At 35.1% G+C, this 25,491-nt stretch overlaps 1 protein-coding gene across 6 annotated transcripts in view; it reads right to left on the bottom strand.

Annotated features, from left to right (window-relative positions):
• Positions 1–25,491, bottom strand: part of LOC111151324 (SUMO1/sentrin specific peptidase 7) — a 159,523-nt gene that overhangs the window by 61,931 nt on the left and 72,101 nt on the right. For 2 of the 6 annotated variants that reach the window (XM_022509240.1, XM_022509250.1), the window contains exons 5-6: positions 10,156–10,353; positions 3,588–3,782 (exon numbers count right to left, since the gene is read on the bottom strand). The exons of 1 other annotated variant lie outside the window; for it this stretch is intronic. In XM_022509240.1, coding sequence (XP_022364948.1) covers positions 3,588–3,782; positions 10,156–10,353 — 393 coding nt within the window. The remainder of the gene's footprint in view (positions 1–3,587; positions 3,783–10,155; positions 10,354–25,491) is intronic. 3 more of the 6 variants (XM_022509258.1, XM_022509286.1, XM_022509267.1) reach the window with 2 other exon arrangements.

Below are 25,491 nucleotides of genomic sequence, written 5' to 3'. Positions count from 1 at the left end.
TAAGAGAAAACTCACATAAATACAAAATCCATCTTCACTAAAAATAAAAAATGACTGAAATGAAAGCAATTTCATATGAACAGTTATATTTATTTTTGCCAACAGGTTAACAAAAAAACTTTTCAATGATAACACTTAATTCTGGTTAGAATATAAAAGAATGACACTATAAGAATTTATAAAAATAATAAAAAAAATTTATAAAAATAAATACACAAACTTACTGTGGCAATGCTAAACAAATAAAAAATGAAAAATATCTGAATGTCCACTCATAAGGAAGCACATATTTATAAAAATAGATACATCTCTATGTATTGATTGGCAAACTACCAAATTACAAGAGAAAAGCAAATTTTCTCATTTACTCTCCAGCATTCCTAGACATTATCATGTTATTTTACAGATGAGGTCAAACTGAGGCATAGAGAAAGAAGTTAAGCAAATAGATTGAGATAAAATTCAACACCATACTATATACGTTGTACAGGTATATCATTTGTCACAGTGTAATATCATAATAAACAGGTAATAAATATTAGTTAAAAGTTTTTAAAGGAGTAATAGAAAGCTTAATAAATATATGTATTTTCAAATAATAAGTTGCTATCTAGAAAAAATAAACATACTACTTCAAAGAGACCATTTTAATTCAAATTTCCTTTTCACCCTTGGTGTTTTCTAACTATTCCTTTATTTTTGGCATAAAACACAGTATTTCTTTCCTGCATAAATTCCATTCAAGTTGTCGTTATAGTCAACAATAACAGTTGTGAACACTAAAGATAGGCTAAGATTAAAATAAGATCTTTGGCTTTCATAAAACATTTTTCCTCAGGTTTCATCAAGGGCATAAGTGCTAGATTTTCAGAGAAAATCAGTCATAGCTCCCATTCTCCTACCCACCAATTTTTAGTTGTTAATTGACATTTTATCTTTGTAACAAAGAGTTGGCATATTTACTACATGCTTCACAATAATGACAATAACAATAATGTGAGAATATCATGTCTCCTCAGAAGATCTAAATTCCTATTTCTTCTTCCTGATTCTAAGATAGGCAGGCAGGGAGGAGGCTGGCTGCAAGAGTCCCATCCTTGAGCATACCCTGTGTTCATGCTATATTCAGTTTAAATCAGGCATATATACTGAAGTCACAGTAAAGCCATATTTGCAATTTATTTCCATGGTTTAAGGAATCTAATACTCCTCCTTAAGCCAAATGGTAATACTAGTGTGGCTGTGACAACTGCCTTGGCAGCACTGGTAATAGTAACAGGGGTGGCAGTGATCTCAGAACCCCATACTGGCATCCTCACCATAGAGGACTTCAGGAGCATCAACTACAGCACCAGTAATAGTACTTTTGATAGCACATCAATAAGAGAAACAAAAATAATGACCACCATTTATTAATCACTTACTAAGTTTCTGGCATAATATTAAGAACTTTACATAGTTAGCTCCTTAAATCTGCACAATAATCTTATGTGTTACTACCCCTGTTTTAAAGATAAAATAAGTGACTTGCCCAAGGTAAATCAGCACGTTTGCAATACTGCTAAGATCTGAATCCAGATGTCTGGCTCCAAATTCTATGCCTATTCTAAATGTAACAATCAAAAAAACTACCACCAAGAGAATGAATTTTCAGAGCCCACATCAAATACGACCTGGAAATTTCATAACTATTTAGAAAGGACTTGAGGAAAGCTAGGATTCTCACTGAATAGATTTTAAGAACACCCAGAAATTTTAGACCTCTTATTATTAAGTCTTGGCCCTAAACTGGTATAAAGCCTGTGCAGTACAGATTACAATTTGATAGGTCCATAGAATCCTCACAATATTATTATTTTTCATAACAGTATGAATGTGCACTGATGTCTTTCAAATTCAATGGGGACAGTACATAATAAGTGATTTTTTTCTATAGAAAGTATCATCAGGGACACCTGGGTAGCTCAGTCGGTTAAGCCTCTGCCTTCGGCTCAGGTCATGATCTCAGGGTCCTGGGATTGAGCCCCACATCGGGCTCTCTCCTCATCGTGGAGCCTGCTTTCCCCTCTCTCTCTCCCTGACTCTCTGCCTAATTGTGATCTCTCTGTTAAGTAAATAAATAAAATCTTAAAAAAAAAACATCAATAACATTTTTATATATTTTATGTGCACAAAGAATTCTCATATGTGATATTTAAAAAGATAATAAACAATTTTGTGATATACAAAGGTCATTCAGAGGTCATTTCTCTTCTTAAAACTCAGAAAACCAAAACTCAAGATTAAATGACACAAACATTAGCCCAAGTGTACAAAATTAAAATATGTATTGAGCTAAGCACTGGGTATAAATGCAATTAAGACATGATATCTCTCCTTAAGGAGCTCACGGTCTAGTAGAGGAGACAGAAATAAATACCTATAGGACAAACTGATGAATGTATTTCTGACATCATTAATTACAAATTAACTTATACATTAAATGCATTAGTAACTGAATAATACACTGAAACTTGGTTCTTCTGGCAAATTCAGAAAAAGAGCTAACAAAGTATAAAGTCAAAACTGTCGATGATAATCTACTAAGTAGAAGTGATGTGAAACATATTCTCCAAAGGGAAAAAAATTTGTAAAATTTGTAAGTTCATATCAAATAAACAGTTTATAACACTAGAGTGTGCTAGAAAGGTAAGAAATTTATTACAGATCTTTAAAAAGGCAGTTCTGAATACTCTTTAAGGTAATAAGCTTACAAGAGAAATACAAAACAGAAGATACCTGTGGATGATTCAGAGCAAGTTAAAAAAATAAACAAGAATGGATCAATAATTTCTCACTCAGATCAAGATTATTTATTGTACTGGCTGAAGGCAGAAAATTAAAAAGAGAAGTTCATGGTAAATGAAAGTTAAAAGATTTAGTAGTATTTGTTAACTGACACCCCTTAGCTATTACCCACAATTTTTTATTTACAGTCCCCATGTGAGCATCTTCTAGAGCTTAAAACAAAAGCAACTTCAGATTTCCATTTCTCTTACTGGCTCAGTAAGCTACAGTTGTTAGTAGAATTCAGCTATCTCAAACCATTTTTGTGAGGAATTCATTCAGCCATTCACTCAGCAAATAGTTCCTAGGTACTAAGTGCCAATTCTAGAATCTTGACAGTTCTAGAATCTTAACATAAAAATGGTGAATACAATAAGATGGAGAGACAGACGAATGGATGGACAGACTGACAGACGGCCAGACAGACAAATAGCACAGAGGAGGAAGAGGAACAGAAAAATGTCAGAGAAATAGATTTCAGTTATATCAAATAAATTGAAATACTGAAATAGGTAACTCAATTTTCATTAAAAGTCTGCATCTATTTTCCCAAAAAACAAGTACAGTATATTGTACTTTTCTGAAACTGATTATTAGCCATAGTTCCAACAGCCATCTCAAGCCACCTGGGGACAAAAGTCATACTAGCCACCAGAGCACATTTGCCTCACTTTTCACAATAACACATCTATGGGGGAAGAACAGAGGCTCATTAGAATAAGTATAATATTTATTTTAAGTAAAGTTATCACTAAACATACCTTTCAGTTAAAAAGGAGTTCTTGTGAGGATTTAGATTTTGACAAGATTCTAGGCTGCCATCAGATGATGAAGAAAGCTGCTCTGATTGCAAGTTGTCTGTATCACCCAAACTGGCCTCAGTTACAGATGAGGTCTTTATGTATTTTCTTCCTAACTCCGTTCCCAGGACATTCGTCAATAGAACTCTGGGTATCCTGTCACACAAAATAACAAACACTGTACTGTACTGAAGTTTGCAGTTAAAAAAAAAAATGTATTCTAGGAAGTTGACTTTTCAAACATTTTCATCTTAGCACAAGCTATTAGAACTATTATCGCTCTAGAAGTCAACCCATAAATACACTGTATGAACATATCTTTTTATAATTCTAGAACTACTCGTGTCTGACAAATTGACACAGATTAGCCTGCCACAATAACAGCTTCACTGTACTAATGGATGCTATTGGGGTGCTTAAAATTTTAACCAATTTTTCTCAAAAATTCTTTCTCTTTTCCAGTATTTATAAAAAAGAGACTACCACAAACAAATTCAAGAAATCTTTATTCTTCTCATTCAACAGAAAGTCCTTGATAAATAATTACATACTAGTAATTGGCAAATGAGAAACACTAAATCCAACAGGAAAGAAATCATTCAGAATGCATCAATGGTAATGATAGATTCCATAAGTGAAACCGCACACATACCGGTGGTAACACATATGCTTTATTTAACAGCACCAAGGGAAGAGCCAATAAATCAAATGTCTAGAAAATTAAAGGATATTTTTTAAAGCTCCAAACTTTAAAATTGGTGGGGTTCACATCGAATGTACTATATCAAAGCCTGGTATCTTCTTAAACAGAAGAGGATAAATATAATCTTTTCTTGGTTAGCCAATTGTTATTATGTAACAACTGATACACTTCGCCACACCAAAATTATGCCCTAAAGCAATTATTTCGCCCTGAACTGACCAACCAAACCAAATTATTGGGATGTTTTTGTTCTTGCTACTGCATTTTTTTAAGTTTTCTTATCTCCTCTTCACCAGATATTCTCCTTGACTGTTATCAATATGTCACTTGCAGCACTTTATTGACCCTTTATGAGAAACAATAGAAAACACTTAGAAAGGGCCTGAGTATTTCTGTTTAAATGAAATGTGAGCTTCCCTGTACTCTGTCATATTTGCTGTAGTACCTAGAGGTTTTCACTTATTTTTACTACATAGAGACATCATGTTCTTTTCACACTATGCTCCAGACAGCATGGAATTTCAGATCTTAGGAAAACTTTAAAATAATTTTAGTCTGCTCTTTATTTTAAACAGGTGGAACTCAAAGCTCAGAAAAGTTAAATGGCTGAAGGTATAACTCTTCCTAATAGAAGAACCTGGGCCTATTATCTTTTGGTTTCTTTATTTTATTCCATTACACGTAACCTTAATACTAAGTTGCCAAAGGATCCAGTTAACTGGGCTTTTCTATAGATACTGCAGGAAATCTTTGAAAGTATGCATTTCCAGCACAATCTCCACAAAAATAAAGTACTGCAATGATTAAGTAGTATATATGATGTAAAAGCAAAGTGTAGTCATAAATACAACTCCCTAAACTCAGAGTTTGAGTGAAGAAAGAAGGGGAAGGAAATCTGTTATCTAGTACAAACACTAATTATGAGGGAGGGAAGGCAGAGATAGTTTTCTACTTCTTATGTGATTTAAATCTCTAAGGATACTAGTTATTACTGTCTGCTTTGTGTATTTGATGCCTGACAGAAACCTCCTTAAAATCCTCAATCTGATGTGGGAATGGAGGCAATATAGGACCAGCAAGGAGTCTCAAGATTTTTTTCATCTGACCTCACACTAGAAATTGCTATGAAATAAATCACTAAAAAAACTTCAACTATAGTTTAATGAAAACTCATCTGTGTTTCTCAGTAGTTTAGGGAAAATACAGAAATATTAGCACAGATAATTTTACTCAGGTTAGAACTATCTCTTTCCAGATAAATACCTTAATGCAAATAAATTTTACTTACTTTTAGGATATGAGAGAATCTGATATATTGATAACTCATTTTAAGAATTGATAATATACTTTTTTTTTAAAGATTTTATTTATTTATTTGACAGAGAGAAATCACAAGTAGGCAGAGAGGCAGGCAGAGAGAGAGGAGGAAGCAGGCTCCCTGTTGAGCAGAAAGCCCGATGTGGGGCTTGAACCCAGGACCTGGGATCATGACCTGAGCCAAAGGCAGCGGCTTAACCCACTGAGCCACCCAGGCGCCCCAACATACTCTTTTTACAGTCGCCTATCACTACTGAATTCTAAAATGTGGCTTATAATAAAAATAATCCAAAAACTGTAGTATTGCAGTAAACAGAAAATTCAGGGCACATAAGGAGATATATCAAAGAAATGTCAGCTCTCAGTTAGCATCTCTGTTTAAATGCCTGACTATAACATGTTTAACTATGTTTTAAAATGTTGAGTCCCTAAAAAGAGCTCTCTCTCCAAATAGGAGAGATGGAGTCCATAAAAGATTACTTTATACAAAGTGTTGAAGAGAATAATCAGCAACAAAAAGTACAAATATCAGCAAGCAAATGGTAAATTTTAAAGATCAGAATTCTCTTCTCAGTAATAAATGATCACCATATTCTTACACAGTTTATTTTGCCACTAGATTTAAAGAACAAAAAGCAAAGAAAATATGAAAAAAAGAACTTTGGAGAATAAATAAGACCTTTAAGTTAAACAAAATAGATGAAAGTCTTTCCTAAAAGAGAAAAATATCAAAATTTACCCAAAAGCCATCTGAAAAGATAATACACCAGACTGCAGTAGAACCTGCATCTCTAAAGCACAAGCACCCTAGGGGGCCTTTTAAGCTATTAGGAGGTTTAAGGCACTATCTCAGCAGCAGTATATCTTTCAATAAGATAGCATTCTATTATAATGTGAACAAAATGTCACAAGAAAAAAATTAAAGATAAGTAGAATATTTAAAGGTCAATAATTTAGATATCATAAAAAATATGTAATAAAATCTAATTCCTGTGTTACTTATGAAAAAAGTTAAATTTCAGAAGAGTAAAAAGCACTGTGGTACAGGAATTAAGAACAATGACTCTAGAGTCAGACAAAAACAGGTCCACGTTCTGATTTCAGCAAATAAGATACCTTAGTCAAGTTTTTACCATAATTTTTCCTCTTAGCATTGACATTCTCATCTCTAAAATTAAGAGAAAATCTATCTTACAAAGTTAAGATGAAATGAAATATTAGATGTAAAGCAGTTAGTATGGCACATAGTAAGTACACAATACAAGGAAACTCACTTTAATTTTCCTATTATTGAAGTCCTCCTAAAAGTTATAAAATATTCTTTCAAATGGTGCTTAATTGTCCTAATTTATCATACTCTGCAATCTTGATGAAAACGTTAGAAAAGTACATAACTAAATAGTTAGCAATGCCTATAGTACACCAAGATCTTAATAACACACAGCCATAGCACAAACATCTTTCATCAACTATTTGCAACTCATGTAATTTGGGTATCTTGAAGAAACAGAACTCTGTGAGAGCCTTACAGAATACAAATCTATATACTGATGACTAAGTTCATAATACCTAAACTATCTTTGGTATAGAACTATATAAGTTAGGACTGCCGTAGAAATTTCATGGCTGGTCAGAATTTCAAAAGATTCTTAATTTTCACAAGAAATATACAAAGGTATATACTTCATCTTTCATACTAAGTCAATATGGAAGAAAGGACTAAAAAACTGTCATTTCACAGTCTATCCAATTTTTTTCTTCATTATGTAAGTAGTAACAGTAAGTAAAATAAAATTACATTTATTTAAGTTGATTTACTAATATTATGAAATCATATTTCAAAATATAATGTGCTAAACCAAAGCAGAAACAAATTTTGTAATGCAGTGAGATGAAGCATAAAGTATACTGGCCTGAGAATTAATGCCATTTATTGATTGTTTCTCTGCATGGTTATTTTCTCTGATTCTTAATTTTTTCAATTATAAATTGTGGAGTCCTTACCTGCGTAAGTAGCAAGATATGTAAGATTCAAATAATTTAATAAATGAGAAAAATTGGTAAGAGCTATTAATATAAACATGTTAAAAGCAAATTTTTAAAGAGATGCAACCTTTGTTGAAAGACAGCATAATTATATCTGGTAAGAAAGCTATAATATAGCAAGCAAAAAAATTATAATACTAATTTAGTTTTCATTTTGTTGTCACTTAGATGAATACCTTTCTAAAACTGTATTATCTAACATTTTAATAAGGTTCTTATAAATCCATTTTTAGATGATATAATTCAAAATGTATTAAGTTTCTTAGCTATGTAGAGAAAACAATTTTAACTGCTGAATATTTCTTAAAAGTGATTCATAGATATTCTAAATTTGCTCTTTTCTTTTACTAAGCTAAATTTTAAATGAATAAATTATCACTCAACTAAAATTATACCAGCTTAAAGAAAACTTAAGGTGATAGGAATACTACAGTATCCAAAAAATCTTACCATCACAATATCTAAATTATGTATTTTCTTAAAACTTCAAACATGTAGATTTAAGAGAAAAATTAATAAATATAATTAGGGATAGTCCAAGAACTGGGACCTAACTTTTCTTAATGGAATAGGGGTATATGTCCTGACATAAAAGGCAACATAACCATTTTAGATCCTAAAATGCAAATAAAATTTCTAAAAAATGTCATTTTGGTGACTGAATAATATTGGTTTACTTAATAGCTGAACTTTAAGATGAAATTAAAAACCAAAAATAAACTTTTCTCTGTTTCATCTCTCTGAAATAATGAAATCCTAGCTAAGTAAAAATGAAAATAAGACAAAAAGCATCACATCAAAGTGAAGCAACAATTGAAGAAAGAATAAGTCTCCTATTCCACACAGCAAGTCCTATACAGAAAACGTTACCCAAACCCATACCCAAAACTATTCTCCAGTTTTCTTATTTAAGCTTGTAATATCTCTTTTCCTGGTTGCCACCAAAATTACACAGCAAATAACTGGTTCTAATGGATGAAAATACATTTCCATCAAAGAGACAGATGTAACTCTGTTGAGAAGCAACCTCTCCCTTGAATTCAAAAATTGATTGAGCATTTAGTTATGTGCCCAGCAATGTGCCAGGTATTAGTATTAGAGTAAAAATAATAAAATGTAGTTGCTGACTTTGTGAAGCTTAATGTCAGGGAGGAAGAGAAATTAAATATAATATAGGGTGATAAGTGCTATGATATATGACCAGGCTGCTTAACAAGACAAAAAAAAAAAAAAAAAAAAACAGGATTAAACACAAATTAGGATGTGGAATCAAGGACACTGTCCCAAAAAGATGGCATATGAGTTCAATGTTAAAGACTAAAAGATGTCAGTAAAAGGGAAAAGGAGAATTGTTTCCAAAATAATAAAACAAACAGCATGAGCTCAGAGGTATAAAACAGGACTATACATTCATTGAGCTACCACTAGTTCCCTAGAGATTAAAGCCCAGTTATGAATATGGAGCAGACAGACACAAAGCTAGAGAGAGGCAAAGGTGAGATCATTAAGGACCTTGTATGCTAAGCTAAGGAGTTTGAGCTTTATCCTGAAGGTTATGTTGAGCCACAGATGGGTAGATGTTAAACTACAGAGCAGAAAGTAACATCCACCTTTGAGAATGAGTAACTTAGCAACAATATAGAGAAATAATAATCAAGAACACCAAACACAGGAAGCCCAATACTATCATAGTAATAAAGGCACAAAGTTATCAGGGCTTGACTGGGGCAGTGGCAATAAAAATGGAGAAGAGATCATTTCAAGACATATTTAGGAAGCAAAAATAACTACACATGAAAAATGACTAGATATAAAGGATAAGAAAGAAAAAAAATAAATAAAGGATGAGAAAGAAAGAGGTGTCATATACTCAGACAGACAGGGGATACAGAAATAGGAATAAGTCAAACAAAGATAATGCATTCATTCAAACTCCATATACTCCATATACAATTCCTTTAAAAAGTATAAAACAAAACTGGTCTTATTTTATAAATTAAACTGTACACATATCATTAAAAATCTGGGGGTGATATTTCAATATCAATAATTTTATGTCAACTTACTTAATGAAGTGTAAAACTATCATTAACTTTGTAAAGTGAGATTGTCAGCTTTAAGATTTGCTTTCGAGGGGCGCCTGGGTGGCTCAGTGGGTTAAAGCCTCTGCCTTTGGCTCAGGTCATGATCCCAGGGTCCTGGGATCGAGCCCCGCATCCGGCTCTCTGCTCAACAGGGAGCCTGCTTCCCTTTCTCTCTCTCTGCCTACTGTGATCTTTGTCTGTCAAATAAATAAATAAAATCTTTAAAAAAAAAAAAAAAGATTTGCTTTCGAGTGGGGTACACCTGTATATGCAGATCTTCTTAAAAATCATTCCCAATAATCTTAACAATTTTAAGATTATTGGACTTCTACTATTTCAAATGTGGTAGGTTGAACAAAATCAATACTGAACAACATACCTTTTAGATAAATTAAGGCTTTGGTGAAGAAGTTCTAATTTTTGACATGTCTCTAGGCTGTCAACAGATGTCGAAGGCAATGAGTCTGATTGCACCTTGTTGGCATCACATAAATTAGCATCGTTTCTAGGTAGGGTCTTTCTGAATTTTCGTCCTAAATCCGTCCATAGGACATTCGTCAACACAACTTTGAGTTGCCTGTTACACACATAAATAATTAATACATAAAGTACTAAACATTGTATAATATATGAAGTAATCACAAATTATACCAAAAGAAAACCTCCAGAAGTTCTCAATTTCAGTTCTTCAGTCAATTAACTAGAGTAATAAATAAGTAAAATATGTGCTTAACCATTCTCATATATTAAAAAGTCTATTTTACTTTCACTGGACTTTTCTTCATAATTCTCTCTGGTATACTACAAGTGTGGCCACACACACATACATATAGCTGTTGGGATCCATGATAACACATCTGTGCCTATTTATACTTTTAGTGAAACAACAATACACATACGCATAACTTACAAGAGGCAACCACTTCCTGCACTATAATTGTGTTTTTAGTATTTGTTGATTAGGAAAGCATTATCAAAAGTAAAGGTGAGGGGCACCTAGGTGGCTCAGTCGGTTAAGTGTCTGACTCTTGATTTTGCCTCAGGTCATGATCTCAGGGTTGTGGAATCAACCCCACATGGGGCTCCTCATTCAGTGAGAGTCTGTTTGAGATTCTGGCACTCTCCCTCTGCCCCTCACCCCGCTCTCACACGCTCACACTCTCTCTCTAAAAATAAATGAAATCTCTAAAACTAAAGATGAAACACTACATCATCTATAGTCTTAAGAAGTCAACAGTCTTATATCTTCATAGTCTTAAGATACAAGCTTAATTTTACCTTATTTCAACAAATAAGTCAACTTAAAACATTTGCTTTTACTGTACCTATACCCTTTTCAAAAGTATAACTGATAAATGTAAGGAGTTCCAGCTTTTTGCCTCATTACATTTTGGCCATTACTCCATTCAATAAATCTTTTGCTGATAATAAGAGAATAGTTCTTGCAGTAGTGTGGACAGACTACCAAATAGACTCAAAACAACATCGAATGAGAAATGTCTGAAAGTGGGCACTGGGGTGGCTCAGTCGGTTGGGCATCTGCCTTCAGTTCAGGTCATGATCCCAGATCCTCAGATAGAGCCCCACATCAGGCGCCTGAGCAGGAAGCCTGCTTCTCCCTTTCCCTCTGCCTGCCACTCCACCTGCTTGTGCACTCTCTCTCTCTCTCTCTGTGTCAAATAAATAAAACCTTTAAAAAAAAAAAAAAGGAAGAAATGTCTAAGAGAATTGGAAATGTTTAATCATAAGAGTGTCTATTCTATTCCCCAGAACCCATTTTAAGCATTGTTTCTTCAACAAATGTAAGAATATTAAAAAACTGGAGTGCCTGGCTGGCTCAGCTAGTGGAATATGCAACTTGATCTTGGGGTTGTAAGTTTGAGGCCCACTGACTATAGAGATTACTTAAAAATCATTAAAAATAACAACAATAATAATAATAATAAGAAACTAAGCAAAGTGCTCATATATTTTTTTAAAGATTTCATTTATTTATTAGACAGAGATCACAGGTAGGCAGAGAGGCAGGCAGAGAGAGAGGAGGAAGCAGGCTCCTTGCTGAGCAGAGAGCCCAATGCGGGGCTAGATCCCAGGACCCTGCGCTGAAGACAGAGGCTTTAACCTACTGAGCCACCCAGGTGCCCCTCATATATTTTAAAGATAAAACAGATCTTGGGGTGCCTGGCTGGCTCAGTTGGTAAAGCATGTGATTCCCAACTTTGGGGTCATGAGTTCAAGTCCCATACTGGGCCTAGAGCTTACTTAAAAAAAATAAATAAAAGATAAACTAGGTCTCAAAGAGATCACTTGTTTGTAGCTGCCACTTTGGGCTATCCTCACACCATCTGGAAGACCAGTATAAGTTTTCAGAGAAACCTTCATAGAATGCACTGAAAATCCAAATATTTTGAGTTAAAAAAAATTGTTTTTTAATCTACAGGTTTTAGAATTATCATTAAATAATAAAGAGATGAGTGACATGTCTATGAATAAATACTGTAATTCATTCTTCACTCAACAAATACTTACCAAGTACCTTCTAGTCAAACAACTAGAGATTCAGCAATAAACAAGATGGTTACAGTGCCTGCCTTCACGGAACTTACATTCCAGAGAAGAATTACCCAATTAATTACCTAATTACAAGTATGATAAATGATATGAACTTGAAGTATAGATACTGTACTTCTTCTGAACTAGGTCAGGGGAGATGTTACCTGAAATATGACCTTTGAATTGAAGCTAGCCACTATCCAAAAGAAACAGGTGGAAGATAAAGAGCAGTCCAAAAGGAGGACAAAATGCAAATGCTCTGATATGAGTAAAGCTAGTTGAAGAAAATCAAAGGACTTACCTGGCTCAACTGCTCAGACTGAAGAGGAAATTGTACAAGACAGGGATGGACAGTGAGGCAAGACTGATGAACTATATCAATGATTTGAGATTTTATGTCAAGAACAATAGAAATTCACTAGTTTTCACAAGAGAATGATGGGCTCACAGCTTGCATTATTAAAAGATCACTCTGATCTCTTATGAAGAATGAAATGGAAGCACTAAGTTTAAGGGTTATAAAAATGAATTTAGAGGGGTAACAATGACTTTATCAGGGGCAGTTTAGCGGAATGGTGGGAGCAGAAACCAGAACACAGTGGAATGAGCAAATGGAAAAGGAGGAAAGGGGTACAGCAAATGTAGGCAGTTGACATAAGACTGAAAGGGGGATACAGAACAAGAGCTGAGGACAAGCAAAGATGTGGGAAAAGTTTTCTTAGTCATAGTTCACTATAGTTAGCTTAAGACAGAAGACATCTCTGTAAATTTAAGTGCCTAGGGAAGAGGTCAACAGAATAGGAGAGGCTGAAGATAAAAAGAGACAGAATAATTAACACAGTAAATTTCTCAATTTTTTTTTAACATGCACTATATACCATGCACTATGCTAACCATTTTATAATGAGTTACTTCATTTACACCTCACAACTACTCTATGGGGGGTACAATGGTAATTCTTCTGCAATTAAGACTAATATAGAATGATTAATAATTAAGCCCAAAGTAAAATGTAAATAGTGAAAGTGGGATCCAAAACCATACACTCTCAACTCTACTGCCAGCACTCTTAACTGCTCCACTATGCCAGTTTACGATGGAAGAAGAGGCACCCCTTTCCTTCTTCCAGGAATTAAAAGGAACCAAGATCACCTTTTCAAAGTGATAGAAAAAGTAAAGGAACAAAGGCTTGGGAAAAGAAAGATTTCAAATCATCACTGTGCAGAGGGAAAACACAAGCTGATTAGAAAAACACAGTAGGATTATCTTGCAGTTTAGGCATCCAGTGAGATTAATAACCATGAATTTACAATGCCACAAATATACTCTGTTTTGTGATTTATTTTCCACAACTGCTCAGCCACCTTAGTGTCAGCCCAATGCAAAAAAGATAATTAGGTTCACAGGTGATTATTAACTACAAAAGACAAAGGCACCTTTCTAATAGAGAGATTCCAACAGCCACCACCTTAACCAATGATCAAATGTAGAATCACCAACAGGTGGACAAGCAAACCTTATGTGTCCTCTGATATGATGCAATAAGCAAATGACATCAGCTATGAAGTATTCTCATCAAAAATGTAAGGTGAATCTAATCCATGAGGACAAATCCAAATGAATCATAAAAGTCTAGAATATAGGACATTATATAAAACAACTGGCTTAAACTCTTCAAGAAAGTCAGTGTCAGGATTTTTAATAAAAAAGACAGACAGTGGTATTCTAAGATTAAGAGGCCAATGAGACTTAACAACCAAAATACATGATGCACAAACTTCAACTTGATCCTATATATTAAAAAGTAATAAAATAGGGGTGCCTGTGTGGCTCAGTTGGTTAAGCGTTCAACTCTTAATTTCAGCTCAGGTCATGATCTCAGGGTTGTGAGATTGAGCCCCACATTGTGCTCCACACTGAGCATGGCATCTCCGCGCTGCTTAAGATTCTTTCTCTCCCTCTCCCCTTCCTCCCACCCCTCTCTTTCCCTCTCTAAAAAAAACAGCAATACATTTCTCGAAGTAATAAAAAAAACATTGTGGGGACATTTAGGGAATTCTGATTAATTCTACACTCTATATTAGATAACAAATGAAATTACTATTAAACTTCTTCATAATATATTGTGGTAATGTGTAAGAAAATGTCCTTGTTCTTAGGAAACTCAGGTTGAAATGCTATGTCTGCTACTTCCAAATGGTTCTAGGAAAAATGTGTATTATATTTCTATCTCTACATGTGTATATGTGATATGCAATTACATACATATATGGAGAGGCTAAAAGAAGGCAAGTGTGGATAAAAGTTAAGAATTGGTGAATGTAGGGTGCCTGGGTGGCTCAGTGGTTTAAGCCGCTGCCTTCGGCTCAGGTCATGATCTCAGAGTCCTGGGATCAAGTAGAAATACAATGCCAATAAAAAGTAAGAAAGTCAGGAGAAACTTTTTTTTTTAAGATTTTATTTATTTGTCAGAGAGAGCACAAGCAGGAGGAGCAGCAGGCAAAGGGAGAAGTAGGCTCCCCACTGAGAAGGGAGCCCGACAGGGGACTCAATCCCAGGACCCTGGGATCATGACCTGAGGTGAAGGCAGACACTTAACTGACTGAGTCACCCAGGCATCCTTGCAGGTTAAAGGACAGAAAAGGAGTTGTAACTGCAAAGACACGAGAGAACTTCTGGGGTAGTTTTCTATTCTGTGTGGTGGTTACCAAAGTATATTTGCCTTTTAAAAAATTTTTAAATTATAATAAATAATTTATTGTTTACCTTTTATTTCTTTTTGGTAGGTGCGTTACATTTTGCAGTATAAATAAAGAATAGAGAACACCTAAACAGAGAACTCCATCTAACCCAACATTGTATATCACATTCCTGCTAAAGTACTTGCCTAGGCTTTTTAAAAGCATCCAGTTATCTATTTACGAAATACCCCTCTCTAAGCTGTCAACCATGATACTATTAATTTACAATTGACTTTTGAACAACATGGGTTTGAATTGTGCAGGCCCACTTATATAGGATTTTTTTGGATGAATATAGTACAGTACTGTAATTGTATTCTTCCTTTCCTTATGATTTTAGTAACACTGTCTTCTCTCAAGGTTACTTTAAGAATACAGTATATAATACATAGATCATACAAAATATGTGTTAACTGTTTATGTTTTTGGTCAACAATTGGCTACTAGTTCAATTTTGGAATCAAAAGTTAAATGCGGGGCGCCTGGGTGGCTCAGTGGGTTAAGCCGCTGCCTTCGGCTCAGGTCATGATCTCAGGGTCCTGGGATCGAGTCCCACATCGGGCTCTCTGCTCGGCAGAGATCCTGCTTCCCTCTCTCTCTCTCTGCCTACCTCTCTGTCTACTTGTGATCTCTCTCTGTCAAATAAATAAATAAAATCTTAAAAAAAAAAAAAAGTTAAATGCAATGGAACACTACATCAAAAACTAGTGATGTACTGTATAGTGACTAACATAACATAGTAAAAAAATTAAAAATGGAAGTTAAATGCAGATTTTCGACTGAGCAAGGGGTTGGCATGACTAAACCCCACACTGCTCAAGGATCAAATCTAATTTCATTTACAAGGGAAATAATCACTGATGTATGTTATCAGAGTCTAAAAAATATTACACCTAGAAATAAAAAAAACACTATAATTTTTCTAGAGTACTATTTATATATTTGAAAACCTCTAATTGTAGGAAAACAACATAACTACAGCAGGAAATTTTTTTTTTTTTGGCCTGTGAACAAAACACATATACACTAGGTTTTCTTAAAAAGTATAAATTTTGTGTTCGGGTGGCAGGCCAGCGGTGGGGGGGTGCACCTGGGTGGCTCAGTCGGTTAAACATCTGACTTCAGCTCAGGTCATGATCACAGGGTCCTAGGATGGAGCCCGTGTCCTCCCTTTCTCTCTGCCCCTCCCCTCCACTCCTGCTCACTCTCTCTCTCTCTCTCTCTCTCTCAAATAAATAAATTCTTTTTAATTCAAAATTTTTAATTACAATTTTTAACTAAAGCAGTTTACTCAATGAATATATGAGTTAGCTATATAATTGGGCTAAAAAAATTGAGAAATCAGAAAAAATAATCATTCTCCAAAACCTAGAGTCCTATTTTTTGGTTCTGGAAACTAGCCAGAATAAAAGCAGTGTTTTAATTTCTCTTTTCATAATTTAATTGAGAACATTTCTTGACCTTCAAAAACAGTGGCTATAGGAAATAAGAATATGCCACCCCAAAATATGTCACTTTGGCACAAGGACTGTTTTGAACTGAAGACAACTGAGAAACAGCAAATGCCAAAAAATAAAAAATCTTTGTCCATCTACCACTTGCCTAAATGCAGGCTTAGACTATTCATCACTAGAAATTCTTTTTTTTTTTAAAGATTTTATTTATTTATTTGACAGAGATCACAAGTAGGCAGAGAGGCAGGCAGAGAGAGAGGAGGAAGCAGGCTCCCTGCTGAGCAGAGAGATCACTAGAAATTCTTATGAGCTCAGAGATAGAATCTATATAACAAGCCTAAACCTTATTTTCCATTAGCTTCCTCCATATTTTTACTTTCCCACAGTTTGCTTTTCTTGGAAGTCTTTAAGCTTTTTTGTCTTCTCACTTTTCCAGAAATTTATTGTTCATTGTTAGACGCTACATAGGCCCAAGTTGTAATTACCCCTTTGAGTTACTCATCACAGCATTTCTCCTTCATAGATGCACATTCCATGTGGTAGTAAACTCTATGTTTGTCTAATAAATCTATATTTTGTTAGTCTAATTTGCAGGGCATCAGAGAACTGAGAAGTGTAGAGAAAAAGGCTTTTTCTCTATATAGACAAAATATTTGAATACTTCACAAGAAAAAGACATGAATGGCCAACATGCATATGCAAAGATGTTCAATATTATTTATCTTGTGCTTCTGATCTTTAAAAAAAAAACATTCCTTTTAGATTCTTAATCTCACAGAACAAACTGACGGTTGTCGGGGGTAGGGGGGTTATGGACATTGGGGAAGGTATGTGCTATGAAGTGTGTAAACCTGGTGATTCACAGACCTGTACCCCTGGGGCTAATGACACATTATATGTTAATTAAAAAAATAAAAAATTTAAAGAAAAAGTTTCTTTTTAAAAGGGGGACGAGAGCAAAAAATTTCTGTAGACACACTGGAGAAGGTAATAAGGCCAATAAGTACAAGAAAATATGCTCAATATTGTTATTCACCAAGCAAAAGCAATTAAAACCACAATAAAATACCACTGCACATCTATAACAAGGGAGAGCGTGGAGGAAGTAAATTTTTCCTACACTGCTGGTGGGAATACAAAATGCACCATGACTTTTGGAAAATAGTTTGACAGTTTCTTACAAAATTAAAAATGCACTTTCATTGACTCAGCAATCCAGCTCCTAGGTATTTACCCCAAAGATTGAAAACATATCCACACAGGCATTTGTAAATGAATATTCACAGCAGCTTTATTCATAGTAGGAAAAAACTGAAAACAACCCAAATATCCACCAAGAGTTGAATGGATTTAAAAGGGCTAAAAACATGTCACCCCAAAATATGCCATGTTGGCATATAATTCTGAGCTAAAGCCACTTGAGAAATAGCAAGTGCAGGAAAGGCTCTCTGACCTTCCCCTTTCTACCTAAAGGCAGGTCCTAAAATTTCCCATGAGAAAGGTGCCTTTTCTATACCAGGAAGACATCCTTATCACAGCAGACTGGGAGGAGACACCAAAATAGATTTACACAAAAAAACCTACTAAATAATGACCCTTATCTTCCATTAGTTTCCCCCATATACTTCTCACGTTCCCACAATTTATGTGCCTAGAAACATAAACCCTTTTCTTTTGTCTTGTCACTATACAAATTTATTGTTCCTTGTTAAAAAGATATATGGGTTGGGATGCATGGGTGGCTCAGTTGGTTAAGTGACTGCCTTCAGCTCAGGTCATGATCCTGGAGTCCCAAGATCAGTCCCGCACTGGGCTCCCTACTCAGCAGGGAATCTGCATCTCCCTCTGACCCTCCCCCCCTCATGCTCTCTCTTATTCTCTCTCAAATAAATAAATAAAAATATTTTAAAATCAATAAATAAAAATTTCTTAAAAAAAAAAAAAGATATACAGGCTGTCAATCCTAACCATGTCTTTAGATCTTCATTTTTCCTAAGAGCTTCCAATGTGCACTTTCTAAAAAATCAAATAATATTTGTATGTTTTTTTCCTGTTGATCCGTCTTATCAGCTTAATTCAAAGGCCCAGCCAAAGAACCTAAGACGGTAATATGGACAAATATCCAAAACATGCTCAGTGAAAAAAAAAAAAAAAAAGACACTGGGGATCTGGCTGGCTCAGTCAATAGAGCATGCCACTCTTGATCTCATGACTGTAACTTCAAGCCCCATGCTGGGTGTAGAGACTACTTAAAAATAAAATATTTTAAAAAACAACAGACACAAAAGAATATATATACTTTGTTTCCATATATTTCCAACTCTAGAAAGCAAACCTAATCTATAGTGACAGTAGATCAGTAAGTAGGATTAGAGGTGGGTGGGCTTGAGGGGTAAGCAGAAAAGGGTACATGGAAAGTCTCTGGAGAATTGGGTATGTTCACAGATTGTGGTGGTAATGGTAACAAAGGTATAGAAATTTGTGAAAGTTCATCAAAACAGGGGTGCCCAGATGGTGCAGTCGATTAAGCATCTGATTCTTGGCCACCAGCAAGGTCATTATCTTAGGGTCGTGAGATAGAGCTCTGAATGGGGCTCCAGGCTCAGCCTGGAGTCGTCTTGGGATTCTCTCTCCCTCTTCCTCAGCCCCTCCGACACATCCCCCACCCCCAGGGAGTACATTCTCTAAATAAATAAATAAATCTTTTTTCAAAATGTCATCAAAATACACACATGTGTATACTTTGTTAGATATAAAACGTACATCAATAAAGGGATCAAAAGACATTAAGAGGGATGCATAGGTGGCTCAGTCAGTTAAATGTCTGCCTTTGGCTCAGGTTATGATCTCAGGGTTCTGGGATCCAGCCTGGCACCAGGCTCCCTGCTCAGCAGGGAGTCTGCTTCCCCCTCTCACTCTGCCTTCTCTCCACCTGTTCATACTCTGCCTCTGTCCCTCTCTCTCAAATAAATAAAATGTTTAACAAATAAAAAATAAAAAATAAAAGTCATTAAGAACATACAAAAATATTTATATTGTCTTTAGAAAATGAATCTACCTATTTGGTTTTCCTCATCAAAGCCAAATTAAATGAATCAAATGGGTAAATTTTTATTAATTTATACAAGTATACTTTGCTAAAATTTGGATTGAAAAATTCATTAGAGTAAGTTCAAGGGCTCTAAAGAATCATCATCACTACAGTATGCCTTGGAATTCACCTTTCCAGTGTATGAATTTGTTACCTGGCAATTGCCCAAGTGCCTTAGGAAGCACCTTTTAAAGGAGAAAAGTATTTAAGCTGATACTTTGAAATTAAAACACTGGTACTTAATACACACATAGGACCACACTCATTTGGACTTTGAGGAAACCACAACTGACTGAAAAATTTTAATCCATAATCCAGATAGTTACCACAATAAATTGCATGTGTTTTCCATATTCCCCTTTCTTACTGTCTTAGTCCATTCCAGCTCCTTTAACAAAAATACCATAGACTGGGTGGCTTAACAACAAACAAGTATTTCTCACAGTTCTGGAGGTTAGGGAGTCCAAGATCAAGGCACCAGCAGTTCGATTTGTGGTAAAAGCTTCATGGTTCACAGGTGGCCATCTTCCCACTGCATCTTCACATGGTAGAAGAGATGAGAGAGCTGCCTGGGGTCTCCTATTCATGAGAGCTCCACCCTCATCACCAAATCACCTCCCAAAGGCCTCCCATTTCCTAACACCATTACATTAGTGATAAGGATTAGGATTTTAACATAGACACAAACATTCAATCCATAACATATACCTAATTTCAGCAATACTTTAAGCTTCTTTATCACCTATTAATGACAGTTCTTTTTTCCCTGAGGCTGCTCTTAGTAAATAGTTCCATCTTATTTCACTTGCATCCAGCACCAGCTTCACAGACGTGCAACCTGCACAGCATACATACCCCATGCTTGTTTTAAAGCTCTGCTGTTGCTATCTTGAAATTCTTAATAATTTTATCTTCATACCTGTATTTTGTAAGTGAAAGTCACAAAACAATAATGCATGTACATGCGCAGAGAAAATATTCACCACAGGCATGTCCAACCTTTCCTGGCTACTCCATTCACATATAATATTTTAGATGTCCATGAGCAAAAAATTCTGGTGGATTCAACATATGTGGGAGTTCCATGATATTCAAAATGAGAAAAAGGTAAGCAGAGGCACTAAAAGTCCTGAGGCCACATTTTTTCATTCAGTCTAATAAATGGCTCCAAGAGGAAAAAAAAAAGAAGAATGGCATCTAAGAAACACAAATGACTAAGGCACCCTATTGTATCCTTTCTTACTTCGGTTAATTCCCTGTGTTAGCCAAACACTTACACTGAAAATGATGACACAGCAGGAAAAGGAATGATAGGGCAACTCTTAGTTCCTTTTTTACTTTCATTCATTCTTTATACATCATTATGCCAAAAACAGAAAGTTTTGGTAGAATGTAGATGTATCAAAAAGTGATAAAAAGCTGCTAAGTTTAGTTTTGTGCAGTATTTCTACTCTTCTGATAAGAACAAAATATATATATATTTATATAGATATCTGCACAGTTTATATCCATATAAACTGTGAAATATAAATTGTACAATTTCAGTAATTGTGCATACTGGTTCAATGCTAATATCCATATTTAAAAAGAAGAATTAAACAGTATAAAGGTGAACAGTAAGATTCATCGTAATAATTTAAAATTTTTCTTTTTCTTTACTTAGAATAACACAGATATAAATAAAACACACCATGGTAAGTTGAGAAAGAGACAACGAAAGAAAGGAAAATGTTTTATAGTTTAGCACTGTGATATAATGGGAAATATACATTTGGTCTCTTATTCCCTGGTAAATACATCAAGGTGCAAAGGGAGGTAACATACCCAAAAACGTCATGGAAGCTCCACACCCCCAGCCCAAACCCTGTCTTATAGAACTCTTCTGTTTGGCTGTTCTTGTATTGTATCCTTTATAATAAACCTATAAATGTAAATAAAATGTCTTGAGTTTTGTGAATCATTCTAATAAATTATCAAACCTGAAAAGGAAGTCATGGAAATGCCCAATTTATAGCCAGCCAGTGAGAAATACCAGGGACAACCTGAGACTTTCGCTGGCATATGAAATAAATGCAGTCTTGTGGGACTGAGCCCTTAAATTGTGAGATCTGATGCTAATTCACCACAGAGTGTCAGAACTGAATAGCACTACATCCAGCTGGTACCTGGAAAGTTGAAAAATGGTACTAGAAAAAACACATGCATTTTGGTGTAAGAAGTGTTGTGAGTAAAAACATTTCATAAGTGCCTTTATTTAATTGCATTTTTTCTATTTTTTTTTTTTTTTTTTTAAACAAGGGACCCTGCACTTCCATTTTGTCCAAGGTGCTACAAACTGTGGCTGGTCTTACTTGCACAGTACGCTAACAGAAGAAAGGAATCCAGACAGAACCATTGTTCCAGGCCCCACACCTTTTCAGATGACATCAAAATCAACACAACCATTGAGACAGATCTAAAATAATAAAATAATTCTAATGTGTCATATGTCTTATTAGGAATTATTAGAGATATGATTTAAATTGTCTCATTTAATGTGTTGTGGTCCTAGACCTACTGTAATACTTGATAACAAACTCATAATGTTGGAGAATAGAGCAAACATCTGGCATAAAGATCACTTTAACCAAAGACAACTGAGAAGGAGCAGATAGGAGAAAACCTCTCTGAATTACACTGTTACCAAAACTAGACAAAGACATTGCGAAAAAAGAAAAATACAGGCCAAGATCTCCGATGAACACAGATACAAAAATGCTCAACAAAATATTAAAAAACTGCATTTGACAATGCATTAAAAGGATCATTCACTATTCAAGTAGGATTTATTCCAGGGATGCTCGGAAGGTTCAATAATTGCAAACCCATCAATGTGATACATCACATTACTGTGGTATCTCTCCCAATCGGATGGGAGCCCCCAAATGTGTGGCAACCCAAATGGGTGGAAGCTGGTGGCACAGGCAGTAAAGGGATTCACCTGAGGCAGAACAAAGGCAGGAGAAGTTTATTAAATACAAAACAAGGGAGCCACAGACAGGACAGCAAGTCAGAGACTATCTGCAATGAGACAGTGAGAAAGAACTGTATTTAAAGGCAGAAAGTGGGGTGCTCAATCAGTTGGGCGTCTGCCTTTCACTCAGGTCATGATCCTGGAATCAAGCCCTGCACTGTGAGTCCTGACTGGTGGGGAATGAGCTTCTCCTTCTGCCCCTCCTCACATTCATACTCTCTCTCTCTTAGACTTTCTCTCTCTCAAACAGGTAAGAAAAAAAATCTTAAAAAAAATAATAATAAATAAAAATAAAAAATAAATAAAGGCGGAATGTGAGGAGGTATGAGATATGTGGAATTTTCCTCTTTTTGTTACCTGTGCCTGGTTTTAAGTAGCCCACTGGCTAGTTAGGGCCTACTGATATTTTGAGGTGGGTCAAGTGATGGGCCTGTCTACATTCAGCCAAGGGGTTGGGGGTCACGATGGGCCCTTTTGCCTTAATCAAGTTTCCACTGCTCAAGCCTATTATCTAAAAGTATTATAAGCGGAAAACAAGTATTATAAGAGGAAAACAAAAACCGTATGACCAGCTCAATAGATGCAGAAAGAGCATTTGACAAATACAACACCTATTCATAATAAAAACTCTCGACAAAATTGGTATAGAAAAAACATACTTCAACATATTAAAGGCCATATATAAAAAACCCACAGCTAACATCATATTCAATTGGTGAAAAACTATGATTTTTTTTCCTGTAAAATTAGGAATACGATAAGAATGCCCACTCACACTGCTTTCATTCAACACAATACTGCAAGTCCCAGCTGCAACAATCAGAGAAGAAATAAAAGGCATCCAAATTGGTAAGGAAGAGGTTAAACTGTCATTATTTGAAGGTGATGATATTATATATAGAAAACCCTAAAGACTCCATTAAAAAACTATTAGAATTGATAAATAAATTCAGTCAAGTTGCAGAATACAAAAATCAACACACAGAAATTTGTTGTGTTTCTATACATTAATAACAAAGTAGCAAAAAGAGATATTGAGAAAACAATCCTATTTCTAATTATACCAAAAAGAATTAAATACCAAGGAATAAACTCAACCAAGTAGGTGAAAGACCTCTACTTCGCAAACTGTAAGATACTGACGAAAGAAATTGAAGATGACACAAACAAATGGAAAGATACACCAGGCTCACGGATTGGAAGAATTAATATTGTTAAATTGTCCATGCTACCCAAAGAAATCTGCAGATCCAATGCATGCCTATCAAAAAACAATAATATTTTTCACAGAACTGGAACAAATAGTCCCAAAATTTATATAGAAGTACAAAAAATCTCTAATAGACAAACCAACTTTGAGAAAGAACACAGCTAGAGTATTACAATCTCAGATTTCAGGATATACTACACAAAGACACAATAATCAAAACAATATGGTGCTGGCACAAAAACAGATACATAGATTCATGAAATAGCATATAGAGACTAGAAACATATCCATGCCTATATGTTCGATTAATCTATGACAAAGGAAACAAGAATACACAATGGGGACAAAAGTCTTTGCACTAAACGGTTCTGAGAAAACTGGACATTTTCTTAAACCATACACAAAAATAAACTCCAAATGGATTAAAAATCTAAACGTGAGACCTGAAACCATAAAACACCTGCAAGAAAACATAGGCAATAATATTTTGGACATTGGCCTTAGCAACCTATTTATGGATCTGTCTCCTCAGGCAAGGAAAACAAAAGCAAAAATAACCAACTAGGACTATGCCAAAATAAAAAGCTTTTGCACAACAAAGAAAACCATCTACAAAACAAAAAGGCAATCTACTTAATGCAAGAAGATATTTGCAAATGATATACCTGATAAGGAGTTAACATTGAGTTGTATAACTCAACACACCAAAATATCCAATTTTTAAAAAGAGCAAAGGGGTCACTTGGGTAGCTCAGTTGGTTAAGCATCTGACTTGGGCTCAGGTTATGATATCAGGGTCCTGGGATCAAGCCCCATGTCAGGATTCCCACTCATCAGGGAGTCTCTTGTCCCTCTCCCTCTGCCCATCCCCTTGCTTATGTTCTCTTTCTCAAATAAATAATTTTTTTTCAAATGGGCAGAGGACCTAAATAGACATTTTTTCCTAAGAAGCCATACAGGTGGCAAACACACATCACTAATCATTAGAGAAATGCATGGGACGCCTGGGTGTCTCAATGGGTTAAGCCTCTGCCTTCAGCTCAGGTCATGATCTCAGGGTCCTGGGATCTAGCCCTGCATGGGGCTCTCTGCACAGCAGGGAGCCTGCTTCTCCCTCTCTCTCTGCCTGCCTCTCTGCCTACTTGTGATCTCTGTCTGTCAAATAAATAAATAAATAAATCTTTAAAAAAAATCATTAGAGAAATACAAATCAAAACCACAATGAAACCACCCCACACCAGTCAGAATGGCTAGTAACAAAAAAACAAGTAATAAGTGTTGGTGAAGATGTAAAGAAAAGGGAACCCTTGTGCACCTTTCATAGGAATGGATATTATTGCAACCACTGCGGAAAACAGTATGGAGGGTCCTCAAAAAATTAAAAATAGAAATACCATATGATCCAGTAATTCTACCACTGGGTACTTCCCCAAAGAAAATGAATTTGAAAAGATATATGCACTCCTATGTTTATTGCAGCACTATTTACAAAACCCAAGATATGATAGCAACTTAAGTATCCACCAATAGATGAATGGACAAAGAAGATGTGGTATATATGTCTGTGTGTATGTGTATGTATATACACACACACACAGACATATATACCATATATATATATATATATATATATATATATATATATATATATGC

This window comes from Enhydra lutris, unplaced genomic scaffold (assembly GCF_002288905.1).
Source record: "Enhydra lutris kenyoni isolate GAN:26980312 unplaced genomic scaffold, ASM228890v2 scaffoldscaffold2, whole genome shotgun sequence".
Lineage (NCBI taxonomy): Eukaryota > Metazoa > Chordata > Mammalia > Carnivora > Mustelidae > Enhydra > Enhydra lutris.
Note: the sequence above shows the minus strand (reverse complement) of the source record. Positions and strands in the feature narration are given on the sequence as shown.